Source organism: Cyprinodon tularosa, unplaced genomic scaffold (genome assembly GCF_016077235.1).
Source record: "Cyprinodon tularosa strain WSP-4 unplaced genomic scaffold, ASM1607723v1 ctg103, whole genome shotgun sequence".
Lineage (NCBI taxonomy): Eukaryota > Metazoa > Chordata > Actinopteri > Cyprinodontiformes > Cyprinodontidae > Cyprinodon > Cyprinodon tularosa.
This window is the reverse complement of record NW_024037816.1, coordinates 402,936-422,701: the sequence shown is the minus strand read 5'-3', so window position 1 is coordinate 422,701 and position 19,766 is coordinate 402,936. Positions and strand designations below refer to the sequence as shown.

Genomic DNA, 19,766 nt, shown 5'->3' with positions numbered 1-19,766 from the left:
ATGAGCATTGCTATAAACATATTGCTACATGTACTCTGAGTAATCTAAAGCTGTTTTAAAAGCTCAAATACTGTTTGTAATTGATACCAGATGTATTTTGTCAGTAATCTATTGTAGTTTTCCTTTATTTCAGCTCCTTTCTGGATGCAACTCAGGATTTACCTTTGTGAGATGAAGTTTTCCTCCAGAACTTCGGGTACATATGATGAGATGCTTAGAGAAGAGGAAGCACTGTCTCTCTCCTTCCTTTTTCAGAGACAGAGAGCCCAGACGTCCTCTTGTGATTTTCCCTTTCTCACTCATGGGCACCTGGATTAGAGAACCTGTGCACACATACACACCCACACACAGTTATGCAACATGTGATTGTAAATGCATCGATTTTTCTTTTTTGAGGGGCGGAGGTGGGGGGGTAGCAGGGGGGTAAACTTAAAAACAAAACAGATTTTATTATTGGATTTCTGCAGTTTTTCAATAATTTTTTTTTATGCATCAAGCGTCAGGTTGTTATTTGTTTTTTTTCCTCTTTCAGATTATTAGACTGAGCAGGGTTGGTGGTGCCAGCTAACAAACAAGCCTCCCTTACCTTGTCTCACAAATGTTTGGCTGGTGTCAAGCAACACCTCACAGCCCTCTACTATCATGCGCTCGATGGCCAGGTTCTTTCTTATGTTCTCAGTTTCACTCACCTCATCATGCATGATTCTGAAAGGAATAACAAACACAGATAAACTGAAAAATCACAAAACTATTTCAGAAATAAATTGGAAAAGTTGAACAATACACAGTTTACACATAGAATATTTCATTGCCATTTATTTCTGTTAATTGAGACGTAATGGCAGTGGTAAGCCATTAGGGCCATCAAAGCCTTCATTGTTGGCCTAAAATCCTTTAAAAACACTAACCTACATTTATAACCTAAATGTAAAAATTTTTTTCCCCAACAGTAATAATTTATTCCAAACAATCCATTCTCTGGATTTTGTAGCGTTTCTCTTGGCTGCGCTGGATTCTTTACATTTATCTTGTTGTTATATCTTTTATCCATTCAGATTTCAGCCTTAGTGCATTGCTATGTCAATCAAATCTGCTCAGGGCCTTCAGAATCAGCACTGCTGGCACTGATCTTACCATAGACATACATGTAAGACTAGACCCAGCATCGACTGTCCATCGTGCATATCTACGTATGTCTATCGATGTTACCTTAACTATATTACAGAGGAACATTTTCTTTAACCAATCAGATTTCAGACTTGCCCCACTGAGCTAGCTATGATTTTCTGGCCTCTGATTGGTCAGTTAGAGCAAAATGTTTACAGCCAAGTTAAGCTAGTGACAATCTGCATTTTAGATTTGCTTTTGTTAAAAGATTTTCTGGCCTCTGTAGTATTCTGGCGGATACTACATGGAGATACTTAGTCTTCCTGCACAACGACAGAAGGATGGATTTTGTTTATAAATAATCAGCATCTCTGGTGAGTGTGACATATTTTATTTTCATGTGTTAATCTCTATTTTAGCTGGTAATTAGATGCATATTGAATCTGAACAGCTCCTGATGATGTATATGTGGCGGAGCTATGGTTATAGAGGATTGTGGTTGTCTTATACTCAGGTTCTTGCTTAATTGAGCTCTGTATTCACCCTCACACTAATCTTCCTCTCGGTTGTATCGGCGCTTGTTACATTTCATATAAAAAACTATTAGTGGTGAAAGTGGTGATATTAACCCCTTGACATCAGTCGTTGCAATTATGGAACAAATCTTTTGTATTGACATGATAACATCTGCATCGATATATATAGTTATATACATTTGGACATCAAGGGATTAAAAAGTAGATTAAGTTGAGGGATGCCCACTGAAGGCCTAGGTACCATTTGCACCATCCACCACTGCATAATGAGGTTATTGTTAGTCTCTGGCCAGCAGTCATTCACCTTCCACAAGGAGTGTAAGCTACAGAGAGTCATTGCCAAAAAAAATAGGCTTCCCACAGACTACTCTTGATATCATTAATTAAAGATTTAGTGGAAAGAAAATGTGAAGAAGACCCACAAGCAGCAGAGATAACTACAGCTTTAAAATGATTCTGAAGCAAAGTCCATTAAAAGGTTTTCAGGAGATTTACATTATATGAGAGGTGGATGGATTTGGGTCTTCAAGAAAAACAACAACATAGCATTGCCTGCATCTCCTGGACTGGGGAGAAAATTACTGGACCGTTAATTAGTGGGACAATGTAATTTGTAATTTTGTAATTTTATTAAGGATCCCCATTAGCTGTTGCCATGGCAAACAGCTAGTCTTCCTGGGGTCCACATTAAAAACATACAGTAAAAACAGTTACAAATATAAAAATTTCCAAAAATGTAATTTCTTAAAATTACTATAGGAAGTACAAAAGAACAAGTAAAATAAAACAGCCAATAAAACAAGAACAAATATAATAAAACAGTCAATAAAACAGAAACACTTCAGGGCATCAAATGGAGTCTCAGATTCTTTTTAAAAGATAGTTTACTCTCAGTGTAGCGGATGTAGTGAGGTAGATTATTCCAAAGGTGTAATGATCTATATATAAAGGATCTCTTTAGAGCATTGGTTTTTGGACCTGGTAAAACAAGCTGCCCATTACAAGAACCTCTAGTGTTGTGGTCATGAACAGAATTACTATAAACAATTTGTGAATGTATAAAAGCAGGAACATTACTGCTCATGACTGACTTAAACAGGATAAGTGTATTAAAAAGCAACTTGTGCTCAACCGTAAGCCAGGAAAGGCAGGAATGCATCTGGTTGACATTAGATCTAATGTGGCAGCCCAGTACCAACCGTGCTGCCTTATTCTGAACAACCTGTAGCTTTTTGAGTTCACCCCTGGCAGCAGATGTCCACACTGTAGAGCAATAGTCAAGATGACACAACACTAGACTCTGAACTATTTGACATAAAAGGGGACGGGCCATAAAAGAGCAACATTTCCTTGCGGAACTAATTGCTCTTCCCATTTTCACAATAATATAATTAATGTGGTGAGACCAAGACAGAGAACAGTCTACCATCACACCAAGGAGTTTGGCACTTTCAACTTGTTGAACCGTCAAGTCACAAAACTTTAAGTCAAGCTTTGGGCTTGCGGACAGCTTGTGCCTTGAACCAATTACCATGCACTTAGTCTTAGAGATGTTGAGTGCCAGTTTGTTACTTACCACCCAATCATATACAACATTCAGTTCTTGGCTCAAAACTTGATTTAATTCACCGCATGAAGGTGCAGTATAATACAAAGTGGTATCATCTGCGTACAGGACAGTTTTGGCACTTTTTGTAGCCCAAGCTAGATCATTAGTAAAGATTGAAAAAAGTAAAGGACCTAAACAGCTGCCCTGTGGAACTCCACACTCCAAACTTCTTCTACTGGAGAGGCTGCCATTCAGATAAACCTTCTGTGATCTAAAAGACAGGTAGCTTTCAATCCACTTTAATGCCGAAGAATTAAAACCATAAAATTTAAGTTTCTCAGTTAATAAAGTATGGTCCAGAATGTCAAAAGCAGCACTAAAATCCAGGTACACAACACCTATCAACATAGATTTATCCATCGCTTTAAGCCAGTCATCAGTCATTTGAATCATTGCAGTAGAGGTTGAGTGGCCAGCTCTATATGCATGTTGAGAGTCTGTAAAAAGTTTGTTTTTTACAAAATAATCCTGAAATTGTGCATGTACCAATCTTTCCATAATTTTACTTAAAACAGGTAAAATACTTATTGGTCTAGAGTTCCCCTCATTAAAAGCAGATTTAGTACCTTTAGGTAAAGGAATAACTTTAGCCTCCTTCCAGATCCTTGGACATAGGCCCACATCCAAGCAACGATTAAAAATATGACAGATGGGAGCTGCTATGACACCAGCAGTCATTCTCAGCAATTTACTATCCAGGTTATCTAATCCAGCTAGTTTACTGTCAGGAAGAGAACGGAGCAAATGTTCCACCCTATGGACGTCAACTTGTTTAAATACAAATTCACAACTTTTACCTTTCATTATAATGTTCTTAATACATTCATATGATCTAATGTTGTGTGAAGTGTTCATAGTCTGCCTTAATTGAGATACTTTCTCAATATAATAGTCATTAAAATGATTAGCAATATCACCTGGCTTTGTGAGAACAAATCCATTTGATTCAACAAAGGGTGTGCACACAGTTGTGTTCCGACCCATGATTTCATTTAAAACATTCCATATTCCTCTACTATCGTGCCTCGCCTCATATAACCTTCGTTTAAAGTAGTCCCTTTTTTTTACCTTATTCAATTTTGTGACTTGATTATGTAGAGAACAGTATTTCCGCCTGTCATCAATAGATCCAGAAAGTACAAAGAGTTTTTTAGCTGAATCTCTCTCTGCCGTTAGCGACCTAAGACTAAGGTCAAGCCAAGGGGCAGACCTATTTTTGACAACAAACTTTTTTAAGGGAGCACAATGTTTTCAGATGAATCTGAAATCTTGTAAATTAAGGTTCCAGCATCTGGAGGAAACTTGGGAAAATACATAACCAAAGTAGCCTAAGCTTCAGTGTAAAATTCTATATGAGCAATGATGGTTTGGGACCCAGGTCATGATGACATGGCTTATCTGCACCGGTCATGCCATCTGCATCACATGCATTTAAGTTGCTTCACATTTATGTTTTAAAAGTTATTTTATCAGTCAATAGTTTTCAATGACACACTCAATTTTGGGTTTTCTGTACAAATTTGACAGAAATACAATTAAAATATTGATGTTTAATCAATTTGTTCAGTCTGTAAGTTTATTGTTTTGAAACAAACTACAGAAAATTTTGAATTTACAGAGATTTAATTGGACTGACAAAAACAGACACTTTGGGAGAGCTTAGAAATGTCTCAATCTGTTTTACCAGTAAAACATAGTTGGAAAGTTAAAGATAGCTGGATTGTGGATTTCCTTTAAAGCAGATAGACAAAAAATAAGTCTACCTGGATATTTCCTCCAGTTTTGACTTGGCAAAGTCTAAACTGTTGCGTTCCACATGCTCATGAGGAGTATGAGCCAGTAACTCATGCAGTGTCAGGATATAGCGAGGAATCTGAAAAGAGGAGAGACATTTGTTTTGAATTAGTCTGGCTTGTGCCCTTTCTCTGCTGAACAGTTTCCACATTCTCCTAATTCAATTGCCAGTAATGTATGTCAATTTCAAATAAAGTAAGCAGCCATCTAGTGTATAAATAAGCGTGTCTCAGAGTGATTGATCTGCTTGTAATGAAATTTGAAAACCTCCTCTAATGCCGCCATTGTATGAGAAGCTGCCACTTGAATTGTTACAAACAGAATCTTGTCACTCACGTTCAACACAGACTGACATGCACAGTCATAGACTAAAAGTAAAAAGATGTGGCTTTGAAGTAACACTGTTGATTGATTTAACAGTGATAGAAATCAGAAGTCGAGGAAAACGTAGCCTCTGAGCTGCTACAGCGTCCTCTTAGTGACAGGGAGATACATAAAGTTCAGGTTAGAGTATATATTTTTCTCTGATTTAATCTAATTAGTGAGAATTTTTATGAATTATGTGTATTTTTTTACATCTCCCTGTCACAATTGTGAATTTTACCTGGAACATGGGGTAAGTGAGGAATGTCTCCAGTGTCCTTTCCTCACAGTCAGGCTTGGCTTCATACTGCTTCAGCAATTTGTCAAAGTCTCTGTTCTGCTTGCAGTGTGCCAGGATCTGCAGACTGTACTGATGATTCCTCACAAACTCTTGATAGATGTTCAACATGGGCAGCAGGATGTCAAACAGGTCAGCTAAAAATGGAAGCAACATTTCCAAAAACTGTTGGAACATTTCATGTGTTTTAACCATGAAAGACTAACACACTTTATCCCATGTAATGTGCATGCATTATCTATTTGCTGCCCTGAAACTCTGCAACCCATCAATACAGTCAAGTGCAAACAGTTGTCTTCATAATTCACATAAGTAAATAGCATCAAACTGTGGTATTTACTCGGTATAGTTTTCTCAGTATAAGTAAGTGAAGATCTGAGAGGGTTGCTTGTCCATATTTATGAACAAACAGCATTATGAGGAACCACTAACTACAATCTACGGACAGTAAAGGTGTGCTTGGTATCCTCCACAAATCTAGCCTCTACTAAAGAGTTGCAAGAAGACTTGTTTAAAGAAAGTCATAAAAGTTTCATACTTAAGTTTGTAAAAGCAAAGGAGAGAAAAGATATCAACATTGCACCTGACCCTAAACAAAGCTTCCTCATATGTTGGTGGAAGCATCATAATGTGGGAATCTTTTTCTTCAGTGGAGAAAGGGAATCTATTCAGAATCGATGTAAATGCATAACAAACTTTAAAAAAAAGACACATAGAAATCCTATAAGGTATGACGCAACAGGGCAATGTGTAATTATGTTTGAGTGATTTGAATTGTATTTGCATGTTCTCCCTGTGCATGTTTGGGTTCTCTCCGGGTACTCTGGCTTGCTCCCACAGTCCAAAAACATGTCTGTTAGGTGAATTAGCTTCTCTAAATTCTCCTTAGGCATGAGTGTGTGTGTGCACGGTTGTGTGTCTTTGTGTGTCTACTGTATGTGTTGCCCTGCAACAGACTCGGGAACTGGTCCAGGGTGTACCCCGCCTCTCGCCCATAGACTGCCAGTGACAGGCACCGGCACCAAGGACTACGCGGGAGAAAATGGATGGATGGATGGATGGATGGATGGATGGATGGATGGATGGATGGATGGATGGATGGATGGATGGATGGATGGATGGATGGATGGATGGATGGATGGATGGATGGATGGATGGATTTGAACTGCTTCAAACTGATGTGTCAAATCCAGTAGAAACACTCCTCTATATTTGTTTAAGCTCTGCATTTCTCAGAAACACAGCATCAAAATTCATGAAGTGTCTGAGCTTCTTACCTAGAACCAGTGTTGGCCAGCTGGCTATCCTAGCCTTCAGGCCCTGGTAAAAGATCTGATGGAGGAACATGATGGTCTCACTGACAAAACACAGGTAAACATGGACAATACTGGTTAATTAAACATTTTGTCTCTCTTTCTGTAGGTAAAAGAATTATTGCCAGTGTAAGTTAAGGACAACCTGTTGAGGAAGATGCTGCTGACATCGTCATGAGTGATAGGGGGTTTCTTGGAGCTGGCTGCCATGCGGAGAGGCCGCAGGAAGTTGTTGACCAAGATGTGGAGCTGCTGAACGTACTCAGCTTCTGCCTCCAGCATGCTGAACACTACCTGGTTTCTCTTCCTCATGCTTTCAGCATGAGGGGAACGGATGTAGTCCTGGATGATGGTTTTCCATTTCCTACGGCAAATCCAGCCTCGTAAAAAGCTCTGCACCTGTGTGTAAAACATTACGGTTTATGTTGCCAGGGTTTTTATTAACAGTTGAGTTCAAACCTTATCTGATTATTAAACATTAACAATCAGGTATCAGATTTTATTTCTTAAATATAGCACCGTTTTATGTGTTTGCTCTCACAAGGTGGTTTTAGGATATAAGTGGAAAGTTTTGCACTGAAAACCTGACTCAGTTTAGTCATTACTGTTTAAATGGAATGCAGCTCAGGAGAAATTATATCTTAACAGTTTGGAATTATTCAATTTATTTAAATAGCTGGTAAAACTTTTAGATTTGCTTTGTACTAAATTAGTCTGTATTGTACATAGAGATTAGTTTGATTAACATCCAGGTCTAAGCACAATGGACTTAACTGGATGAAAATGGGTCAAGTCAGCATTAGATTTGACCAAAATATAAACTAGGCTGGGGCTGCTACTAGAGATTATTTTGCAAATAGATTTTTTTCGATCACTCAATTAATAATCAGATAGCCAAAGGTTCATTAAAGAAGACTTTTTACGAAATTAATCCAGAAGAAACTAAAACATTTCCTCTTGAGGAGTTCTGGATAGAGCATTTTTTTTTTATAGTTTTGGTATAATTACTGCTCTAAGTGGGTCACTCTGTCAGCTAAAGGCACTTTTTAAAGTTGTGATACTCCAGTTAACGATTAATCAATTACTAAATTAGTTGATGATTATTTCAATAATCGATTAACCACGATTAATTCGATCAATTGTTTCCGCCCATATATTACCATCCTCTGTATGAAATGCAACATTTTGAGTTTTGTACTAAATATACAAAGTTATTTTGCTTCTTCAAACAAAATTATTGAGAACTTTACTTCTTAAATCAAAGATGTTTTAATTAAGGATTGTGTAACATTTTATTTCAATTGAGACTCAATTGAAACTATAAAAACCTAAAGATAGAATGAATAATTTAAGGAGGAATAATGCAGTAAATGTTTCACATCTATTGGGTGTTCAACCAACCAGTTAAGCTAAGCTGCTGATCTTCTTCCTTTCTTCGTCTCTCAGTTTAAATGTACATACCATTTTTCTCCTAAGTAACTTTAAATCTCTATTATTTTTTAAAGCCTGGTAGCACAGCACCTTCTTGATCTTCTTGATCTCTGTGTCATCGTCACTGGGTGGCACCTCTGGATTTGACTGGATCTTCTCATTATCCTTCAGGAGTCCTGCAATCTAAGGGAAAAAGGGAATCATTTTAAAATATACACATAAAAAAAAACACTCTGGGCTTATTATTTGATTAATTAAACAAATGGTTTAAGAGTGGTTGTATAAAAAGGATGATTATGCCAAACTTAAACCGAGTGTGACATATTTGTCTATTTAACATTATGTTTTTTTAAGCCATGGAAATAAAGGAAATAATAAATTAATTATGTGAATCTGACTATGTTTTATTTATAACAATAATTCATATTATTTATCATGTACTTTACATAAGAATCTCAAAGTGCTACAAACAAAGGGTAAAAAAAATAAGAAAATTAAGACAAAAGTTAAATCTAAAAATTGTATTTTTTGTATTTAATAATTTTCATGATCTTATTTTTGTTGCTTTTTGTTTGTTGCACTTTAAAATACAAATTTGCAGTGCACTATAAACAATATTTATACAGTAATTATTATAAATGTGCCACATCTAAGGAGGAGCTTTTTATCAGCGCACCTTCTGCTTCTAGTTACCAAGTTTCAATTAGCAGTTTTTGGATGGCATTCAAGATTTGAAAATTGTCTTTTTCTTACTTACTCCAGTTATATTTGGTTGAAACTACATTTCTACATTACATTTCTGTAGATAATCTGAAACATCAAAGTGATCCATGCTGCTAACCCCAGATGTTTTAATTGATTTTACCATTATTGTGATGCAAACTGCCTTCTGACAATCTTTACTTTGATTTATAGGTGATTCAAAGAAGTGATGCACATAAATACTCAATTGGACACAAAAAGATAATATTTGGCAAATGTTACATTGCCATGTTTCAGTCACACTTTCAACACTCAGAATATTAAAAAAAGAATCATTTTCGATAAAGAACTGGTAATAAACTACATCCATTACTGTCTAAGACTGTGACCATGAAAAGGGTTAAAGGAAATTTTTATTTTGTAGTGCACCCTTTAGTATGAACAACAAAAGCTGACTCATGCATATTGAAATGCTGGTTTCAATTCAAACCTCCATTAGCACGTTAAAGAGAGACACATTTGATCTAGTTTAGGCTGAATAATGAAGATACAAAACATTCAGCAGTATAATAGAGTCTCTAGGGGCCACTACAAGATACCACTCATCATGAATTCATAATACTATGGATGAAAATCTGTGTCAGGACCTTTGCGCTCTCTGCCTCATTACTTTTAGTTACATAGTTTATTTCACCTTTCCCACTGTGTGCATTGCAATTAGTCAAATACAGACATGTACGAGCATATGTTCGACAAGAATGAAATCACGAGTCAACTTACCTCCGATTTTAGCCTTTCTATCTCAATTTCCCCGTCCTCTATCTGTTGTCGAAGCTGTTTGGCTACTGTTTTCTCTGTCTCCACTATCTGGAGAAGGTGAAGATATTTCTGCATGAGGGTCTCATGCTCTGTAGCCAGGTTTCTGTAACTACACAAGCACATACATCCAGACATTGAAAAACCCTCCAAATAATTTCATGTGAATTACAAGAGAATAAATTAAATGAAATAACATTAAGCATGAAAAAAAATAAATTAACATAATTTTAAGACGTACAGAATTACATAAAAGGAACAGCAAAATGCATATTTCTCCTTCATGAGAAACCTTCAGTCACTATTAAGAGCAAACGTTTTTATAGGTGTCTTCTGATCACCGACGCATTTAGATTAATCTTCTATTGTTCCATCTTTTGTTCAATATTTTAGGAATAACAGAGTGACCCACAGTCCTTACTTCCCCACAGAACCCATGTGTAGATCAAAGAATCAAAATTTGGTAGATTACACACCAGCACTTCTGCTTGCTTCAAATATTGACATATTGCTTCATTAAAAGTTGATTTATATCTTCATAAAGAGGTTTATTGGTTTTACTGAACATAGGTTGATATTACCTCAAAGAAGACACCAAAGCAAGAAGGACATACATTAGATCTAAATTTGTACATTAAACATCAGTGTTCCTACAATACTACAGGCAGCTTGTCCCTATGCAGTCATTACTGCTGTATTTATTGACCACTAATCAATATAATCTACACTGAGTTCAATCAATTGACCTTTTGTGCAGCAAATGTTACCTGTCAACATTTAAAGACTGCTTTCATTGCCTTATTGTTCATATCCAATCAGAGCTGCTTCTCTCTTTATACTGTTTTGCCAATAGTAATGTCTCTTCAGTTACGTGCATAGGACATACACAATGCAGATAAATGGATATCCTCTCATGTTCTTCAAGATGACTAATAGGAAATTGAAATTGTGGTCCAAAGTGAGGAGAAATTATGCACGTTTATCAGGTGATCTGTATCAGGTTTGGGATTTCTATGGGAAGGTTACCCGCATCTATCAATTCCTTTCTTAATGATGCTGCCTGTCTCTAGATCATTACCCATCCTTACCATGCTGAATAGTCAGTATGAGACAAACACATGGTGCTGTTAACCCTTTAAAGCCCGATTCAAGAATAAAACAAAACAGAAAATTACTTTTTTTTGGTTTGAAGTCCTTATTTGGCCTTTTAACAAAATATGTAAAAAGAAAAAAACAGAAATACATTTTGATATAAATAATTTATTACTATGCGATAAGTCAAGATTAATTTTTGTGTAGTCTTCTGCCCTCTGTTATCAGGTATATCTGATTGTGTACAATAGGATTTTGAGCAAAGTTTTTACCATTAAATTATGCAAAAAGTGTCAGGCGCGAAACATTTCAGAAACCGTATGTATCAAATATGATACATTTGGCATTACAGGGTTAACTACCTGAAGACATCTGCACTGTAAGGCCGTGTTTACAAAGGACTTTGCTTGAAAACCTTTTACATAGACTGTTTGGTGAAACAGTTGTTAGCACTGCTTCCTAACAACCAGAAGGTCTTGGGTGAAATTGGGTAACTTGGGTTGCTGTGTGTGTTAAACATGTGTATTAAAGTGTGCCGAAAAATTTGCTCCCTGTTTATAGGGGGGGCCCTGTCCTTTTACTCCGATTTCCTCTTCTCATCCAAAAACAAGCCATTCTTTGAGGACATGTGTTTGCATGGTTTTCTGCTTCATAATGCTGTTAGAAACAGTCACCCCACTCGTCAACATCCTATTAAAGATTTAACAATACCAGAAAATGAATAGAAGGCATTATAAGTTTATCTTTTCTAGTTTAACAGACTATGCATTCTGTTTTAATGTTAATAGTTGACTTTTCAGTTTGTTGGGCAATACTTCAAAATTGCAAGACTTTGCTTCTTAAAATAAAATGTGAGTGCCTCAGTGACAAGTTTTGAAGTCCTAAATGGGTTCTGTTGGATATTTGCTTCTGCCAATCAGCATGCAGCTGAGGCCTCACACTGTCAGTATGTCAGCCTTTTGTTTGTTTATGTAAACTTTCATATTAAGGTAGAAGGTTGTGTGCATAACTTACCTGGCCTGTGTGATGGCAGCCACCCACTCGTCGCAGTCCTTGACGTCTTCTGTACGTAGCTCCAAAGGCTTCTGGTTCTCATGACTGAATGTCACAGTAAAGTAATACTGGAAACACAATTGAGAGCAGAAGGTTACCTACTAACTTTGAAAATAAAGAAGAAAAACAAGTAAGATAGACAGAATTATTTAGAAGTGAAACATGCTGAAATAAATAATTTGGCAAAAGGAACAAAAAATCCTTTTGCCAACTGAAGGTGGTTGCAGCCTCTTTAGTGTAGAGATGGAGTCCGAGATCTTCTCTTTTGCTCTCTTCTTTGCAGCACACTAAAATGATTTTGCATATAATTTGGCATTGGGAAGGTGGAGGAAGTTTGACTCTGTTTGATAAGTCATTTCAGTAAAGTGGTGCTGACCCAGTCTCAGTAAAAAAAAAGAAAGATTTTGTTTCTTTGGAAGAGAAGCTAGCCCACTGTATTTTAGTTCCATGTCTTTATCCTATTTTGTACAATTTTTATAAAACTGAGTGTTTGTTTCTGAAAAGATCAAAAATGGTCTGCTATGATCCAGTACATATGTTCAGCAGATTTTGATTAACTTCACACATTTAACGTTTTGATGTTAGGAGAAAAGAAAAAAAAACTCCAGATCTGCTGCTAAACTTGTAGATTTTTTTATTGCATTCATCTTTTTTCCTCACTATACATAGTGACAAAATATGCATTGGTTTCTATCTAGCTTTATGGTGGAAAAAATGAAATACTAGGCTTAACATTTTATATCCAAAGGATTTAGAAAAGGAAGAGGTTATGAAATAAAGTTTCTAAATAGCCGATCAATTTGGAGGTAAATTGTAGATCTAAAATGTTTCATTTAAATCAATCTTATAGAGCCTTTAGTTGGTATCAACAAGAAGACCACGACTGATTTTGTAAAAGAAATCCTAAAATTGGATTCCAAGTACAGTTACTCAAACCAAACACTAAATTAGTCAAATAATTTGTGGGAGATTCTGCTGTACAATTAAACAGGAAAAGATACTTGCCTGTGTCTCTGTGATTTGGGAAGATGCTAGAAATCCTTTGAGAAAAGGTAGGGGGAGTTTCACAATGATATGTACAGTATGTGTGCTGTTTAACATCAGCTCTGAAATACAGTATTGAGGTTTAAGCAAATTTGTTTTGTTTTGTTTGTTCTATTGATTTGGCAGTGACACAAACACTCAATCTCTTTTACTGTGATTTTCAGCTGTAAAGGTTACCTTGCAGCAATTATTTTAATGTACATTGTACTGAATTGTTCTCTAAAAGGCTCAGAGGATAAAGCAAAGTGGTGGTCATGGCACAAATAATACAAATATGGTGTCTGTTGTCAAAATGCATAAAATTATACAACAGTGATGCATTGTAAACAGGCCCCGCTCAAATACAATACATTGGATTTGTTTTTCCCCCCTTTAAAATGTGAGAGAGCACTCATTTGTGAAAGGAAGTAATGTTCCATATTTCCTGATGAGCAACAGAACAGGTTGTTGTCAATAATGTGCTTCCCATACCGCATCCTGTGAGGTGGAGTTGCAGACCTTTGAGGCAGATGAATTTGACCAAACATTATCGCAGCTTTGTTTGTTTGTGTTTTTATTTGAGTAGCTTGAATAGGCATGTTGCAGTAAAATTAGACAACAATGCAAGAAGGATTTTTTCTAAAACTTGCAGAAAGTTTAAAGTCTATGAGTAGCAAAAGGAAAAGAAATGATACGGATTGTGACATGTGCTACTAGGTACTTTTAGTACTATTTTGAAATGCATTTTTCTTGTTTTGCTTGTTTGCATGTCTCTTATTGACATGACAGACATCAGACCTCTGTTACGGCAGCATATTTGATTAAAAAAAGGTCAATATGGCTCTCCTGTGATAGAAGCCATTCTGTTTTAATTGAAACAATTTATTTTGCATGAACAATTCAGGTTACCAGAGAAACTAATCATGAATCTAAAAAGGAACAAAGCAAACAAATGTTGATTACTAAAATAAATAAATAAATAAACATTGTCCCATTTTTCATAAGCCATTTTTTTTGTGTGCGCACCAAATGGAGCACAATGCTAAGGCATATTATTGCAGATTTCGTTGGCCCCCTTCAAATGCACTTTTTCAGATGCAAATACGGGTTGCCATGGTAACTGTGGGCTTAAACGTAACTCGCCTTCTAAATGGGAAATAAGAACATTTAAAAAGTAGAACACTCCAAAGAATACAATGAGAACGCAGAGACAGACATGTACGGAGGGAGGGAGGGAGAGATCTTTTTGCCTTTTTTGAGGAGTGCAGGGCTATAAAAAGCATCGTAGCCCTGCGAAGTGCCAGTTGGCTTGGCATCTATCCCCTGCATTGTCCCTTTCTCTGACACACACAGATAAGATCCAGAAAACCTCCCAGTTATCCCCCCCGTAGCTTTAACATGCACATACACAAAATACATAGACACGAAGCTTGCTAAAAAAGTGTAAAGACCAGCTTTAATCTTTAACACTTTTAATGTCAGGATGGGTACAGTAGCTTTGCCTCTGATGACCTCTCCAGTCTGCTCATCGACTCTGCTGCCATTCTCTGTTTTTATCAGAGCAGCGGAAAAGAGAATCTGTATGCCCAAACACACATGCATCAAGTAGTCTTTTGTGTCCTTGTTTTACCTGTTCTGTGGAGCTGAACAGCTCTACAGACTGACCCTGGTGGATGCAGCTCAACACAGGGAGGCAAATATTGACTTTTGAGTCAATTTGAGGTGTGCATACTAGGTCAGATGATTGGTCAAAGACATGCAGATTTAGATAACTATAAAAATATGATGCAAAGAAAATAAAAGATTAACAATCTAAATCTATTTTTTAACATAAAGATGTTACATAAAGACACACATGGTGAACAGAGGATCAAACTGAAGGCTTTCGAATTCAGTTAAAGCAATGCTGAAATAAATTTAGTGCAGCAGTCTGCATGAACGGCTGTTGTCATAGATGTCACTCGGTACATATTTCATGCATGACGACAGGCCATGCTCGGCCAAGAATGATATTCAATAAGCAGCTCAGTACGTGTGTTTGGCAAAACATGTTTAAAACCTTAAAATCCTGAAAATTTTCAAAATCAGAATCTCAGATCTTAATCGTGATTTTAAAACAGAAGCAAGGAGAAAGGGGGGGGAAGTTATAATGTTCAGCACCACGGACAGAGACAGAGAAACAAACAAGCACAGATAGTAGGAGTCACGCATATGATCTTTTTGCATCTTTAATCTTCTGAGACATTAGGAAATAAATGAAAGCCTGAAAAGTCAAAATAACTACTACAAAAATAATATTTAAGATGACAAACAAATATTTTCCTTTGCGTGGAACCTAGCAGTTTTTCCAAAGACAGAACATTAGACCTCGACAATCACCAGGTATGATTGAACTGACTCTTCCATCAGAGCCTGTACTGCCAGGCTGTACTGAGAAGAACACTGTTTGATGTGGAACTTTTTATTGATGGAGAAATAACTAACCAGTTACTTTATAAGAAGTGTCCCATGAAATGTAAAAAGCTGTTTAAAAGAAATGTACTTTCTAAGAATCATTGGGTAAGGGATTTTTTTGGCAAAGCAAATCTTATTGAACAATGTGAAGCAAAGTTATTTTGTTCTTTTTCACCATATGCAGAAAGATTAGCTTTGATTTAGTAAACCATGTTTTCCAGTGACGGCTGCCTCTCATAACAGTGACTTTAGCACTGCTCTCAGTAAAAATAGTTAAAAAGAGCAAGAAATCTGGGAGTTTTTCTGAATGTTCTTTATATAATACCACAAAACCAGTCCTTGATGTCAAGAGAATCTGATTAAACAGCACACTTAAGGAACTTGTTCAACATGATCTTTTTTCTTCTGAGATTTTCCTGTTACTTAGTATTTTTTTTATTTATTTAGAAATGTTAAATACATCACTTTCACTCTAAAATGTTTAGTGAGCATGGCCTGAATACTTTAAAAACAATGTGAAACTGAAGTGGATGGGACATTTCTCTAGATTTATTTACTCCGATATTCAGACTTGTTTAGATGCTGAGTTTTAATTTTATTTTCTTGCATGTCTTTTTTACTTTCTACTTTTGATCACACCTAAAGTAATTTATGTTGTCTTCATTTTCTGTAGGTGTTTTATAAAAAAAATAATAACTGACTGGCAATAAAATTATATTAAAAAGAAACTTAAAACAATATCTCAGCAAAAATAAGAATCATATCTTCAAGTAAGAAAAAATAATACATTTTGAGGTTTATCTCCTGTATTGCAGGGAAACTAAAGAGGCTGCAGCTGGCAAAGAAGACTTTAGGTGACTGCAGATACCGCTCTCAACAGCTTTAATCCCTCTGCAATTTATATATATAATCTGCATAAAAATAGTCAAATCGGGGATGAATTGAGACGAAAACAGGGAGCCATAATGCGACATGGTTAAACTGTCATTCACTGCTGTCGTTAACACCTCATGATAATGAGGGAGCTATCAAATGGACCGCAGCTATAAAGTGGGGAGACACAGTTGCCAAGGTAGGATGCTATAAATATCAAGCCGAGGAATTAAATCAATACGTCAAAACGCCAAAGGGAGCAGCTCTTCTTTGCAAAGACTGCAAAGTTTGCACGCAGCCTAAGTTTTTTTTCAATTTCTTTTTTTTTTCAATATCTATATTGAAAAAATATACTTTATAATATACTTTAAGGAAGTATAATATACTTCTTTAATTATAACATATAATATATATATATATGTATATATATATTAATATATATATACATATATAATATATATATATATATTAATTAAATATATAATTTAATTAATTTATACAGTATAATATACTTTAAAGAAGAAAGTTGTGCAATAGAAAACCCTGCAACTAAAAATATTTAACTGAGGTTTTACGTCACTGATGCTAATTTTAAACAAATTGCTGCTTGAACAGATTCTTTGAGGGCAAAATTGACAATAACCATCTGTCTGGGTGACGCAATTGCGTAAATCCACGTCAAGTGGACGAAAATCCAATCACTGGGAGATAAAAGTGTATGTATGCTATTATATACATATAATATACAACTACTGTGCTGCTGGTTCATGTGCTGGGTTTTCTACAGTTATCAAAGAAAGTTTTGAGTGACTAAACAAATACATAAGGATGATCCCTCTGATCAGCTCCTACCTGCTTCTCCAGGCATTCCTTCGCTGACAGAGACGGTTTGGGAGACGGAGCCCGGTCACAGACGCATCCCTCTAACAAGTACAGTCCTGAGGGGCGTGAGCTGGACTCGCTCTCGAAATAAAACATCATATTCTGCAATAAGGCGAACCACTTCGAATGCCATTTTGTGTTGTCTGAGCTTTTCTTACTCAAGAAGCCTCGCCTGGTCCCGTCTTTCTTTGCCAAAATGGCCAGATAGGTGATGTGGCCATCATTGAGTCTCACCCCTTTCTGCATTTTGGGCTGGGGATCCGGGAGGCTCGCCTGCGGATTCTTACATCTTTCTTAAGCCCTCACACTTCCAAAACACAGTCCAAATTGTTGGGCTCCTTCAGTCAACTCCTTAGTTCCCCTCATCTTTCCTGTTCCGAAGACGCTGGCATTGGAAGGGGGACAAGAGAGGAGCTGATGCGCACTCAGAGCCACAGAGGCGCATCCACGCCGCTCCGCTAAGAGCTCTCCACGCTGCGGGCGTACTACGGAGGACCCGACGCCGTGTCAGAGCAGCCCTGCCGAACGATCATGATGAGGCACTGAGCTACCCACGTGCACGGGAGCGCGCGCGCACACACTTAGCATCCTGCCCTCAGAAGGCAGGAGGGAGCGCAGTCATGTGATCTATCTATCTATCTATCTATCTATCTATCTATCTATCTATCTATCTATCTATCTATCTATCTATCTATCTATCTATCTATCTATCTATCTATCTATGCATTTTTTAAGCATATTGAACAGAGACATTTAAGTCCATATTAAATTACGTTTTATATTGCCAATGCATAGTGGTGCGAGTCTTAACAGTTTTATATGTGTTTAATTGAGGCATTTTGTGACCTCTTTTGAAAAATAGCTCAATTAATATTGTTTTTAAGTGTACTTCTTGGGGACAGGTTTACTGAAAAACAAAAAACGCTTTAGGCATTTACTTAATCATATTTAGTTGCTTTAACACAATTGTTGTATGTCCTACCCTGCTAACATGAAACAATTCTATTAAAGTAACTAAATATGATTAAGCAATGCCAAAAATGATTGCATTCATTTTTTTAGTGTTCTATCGTTTAGATACCATCGTTGCTTTTAGTGAAATAAGCTGCAAATGTTAATTAACATTCTGATTCAGCTATGTGGGGAGGAAAAAACAAAGACTTGCTTACTAACTAGCTTTTGCATACATCAAGCATGTTTCTTTATCTGCACCCTATTCACAGCTGATTTCATGAAGTCATGAATATTAAAAAAGTTAGAATATTTACTGAACCAAGTCTTTTGCTGCTTCTATTGCTTTATATGTTAGCTTCATTGGGTTTTTCCTCTCCGATTGCAGCATTTTTACTTACACCTTGTTTTTCACTTTGTGACACAGTACTCAGATATGTATCTTTGAAAGATTTGACCTTGGTATAATCTTTAGCTGAGTCAGACAGTTTCTGGGAGTGAGGGACCATTAATTAATGTTTCTCAGCCCTTTACTCCAAATGTGATCAGGTATTTCCATATTCAATTTCCTTTCCCAATCTGTCTTTACACTTTAAACGAGATGGCTGTTTTCAGCTATACATTTTCGGGGATGTTCATCTACATTTTTCTAATGTTATGGTTTCAGTATTGTCAATATGATACAAAATATCAAACCTGTATTATTAAAAAAATTAATAATTATTAATTATTAATCCATTGTATTTTTTTTTACCTGCTTGAATAATGCAAACACATCCTTGATGTATGAGTCCCCCACACAATACAATCCCAACTCTTTCCGTCGGTTAAAGGCCCCATCCAGAATTGAAGGAGTAAACATTGATTTGCATAGAATGGTATGAAAGATAGAGCTCCGAGTTGAATATGTTTGATAAATTGTTTACAGATCTAAATCACATCATGTGACTGGATTGCAAATGTAAGATGATTTTCTTAGATGAATGGGGGACATTAATGGGCCCTGATCGAGTGAGGGAGAGGATCTTCCTGCTCCATGTCCAATCACCTGTCAAGCTTAACTCCTGGTCTAACCATTTGGAGAATTTATCCAGAATATGGACATTCTGGTCCTCAAAAGAATGTCCTTTGTTCACAAGGTGTAGGTGTACTGCAGAGTCGGCCGCCTCTGGACAAGACTCTGCAGTACACCTACACCTTGTGAACAAAGGACATTCTTTTGAGGACCAGAATGTCCATATTCTGGATAAAGAAAATAGGTGGTTTGAGAGGGGTGTGAAGGAAGCTATCTATGTTAAGAGAGAGAAACCAACTTTAAACAGAGGTGGTGGACTCAGATTCCAGCTTCCAAAAACATACAATTCAATCATAGACATGATCCCTTCAAGATATCACCAAACCCCCCACCCCATCACAGAGGAACGAGGGACCTACCCGCTCCAGCCGGTGAACAATACCTCCTTAACGAC

At 36.6% G+C, this 19,766-nt stretch overlaps 1 protein-coding gene across 1 annotated transcript in view; it reads right to left on the bottom strand.

The window, feature by feature from the left end:
• The window catches only part of LOC119780673 (ras-specific guanine nucleotide-releasing factor 1-like), a 39,107-nt gene extending 21,200 nt beyond the window's left edge, over nt 1–17,907 (bottom strand). The window contains exons 1-10 of the mRNA XM_038280792.1: nt 17,317–17,907; nt 12,076–12,182; nt 9,934–10,081; nt 8,542–8,634; nt 7,166–7,419; nt 6,985–7,064; nt 5,651–5,844; nt 5,016–5,125; nt 587–705; nt 163–323 (exon numbers count right to left, since the gene is read on the bottom strand). Of these exons, the coding sequence (XP_038136720.1) occupies nt 163–323; nt 587–705; nt 5,016–5,125; nt 5,651–5,844; nt 6,985–7,064; nt 7,166–7,419; nt 8,542–8,634; nt 9,934–10,081; nt 12,076–12,182; nt 17,317–17,592 (1,542 nt within the window). The 5' untranslated portion in view covers nt 17,593–17,907. The remainder of the gene's footprint in view (nt 1–162; nt 324–586; nt 706–5,015; nt 5,126–5,650; nt 5,845–6,984; nt 7,065–7,165; nt 7,420–8,541; nt 8,635–9,933; nt 10,082–12,075; nt 12,183–17,316) is intronic.
• Nucleotides 17,908–19,766: the final 1,859 nt, after the last annotated feature.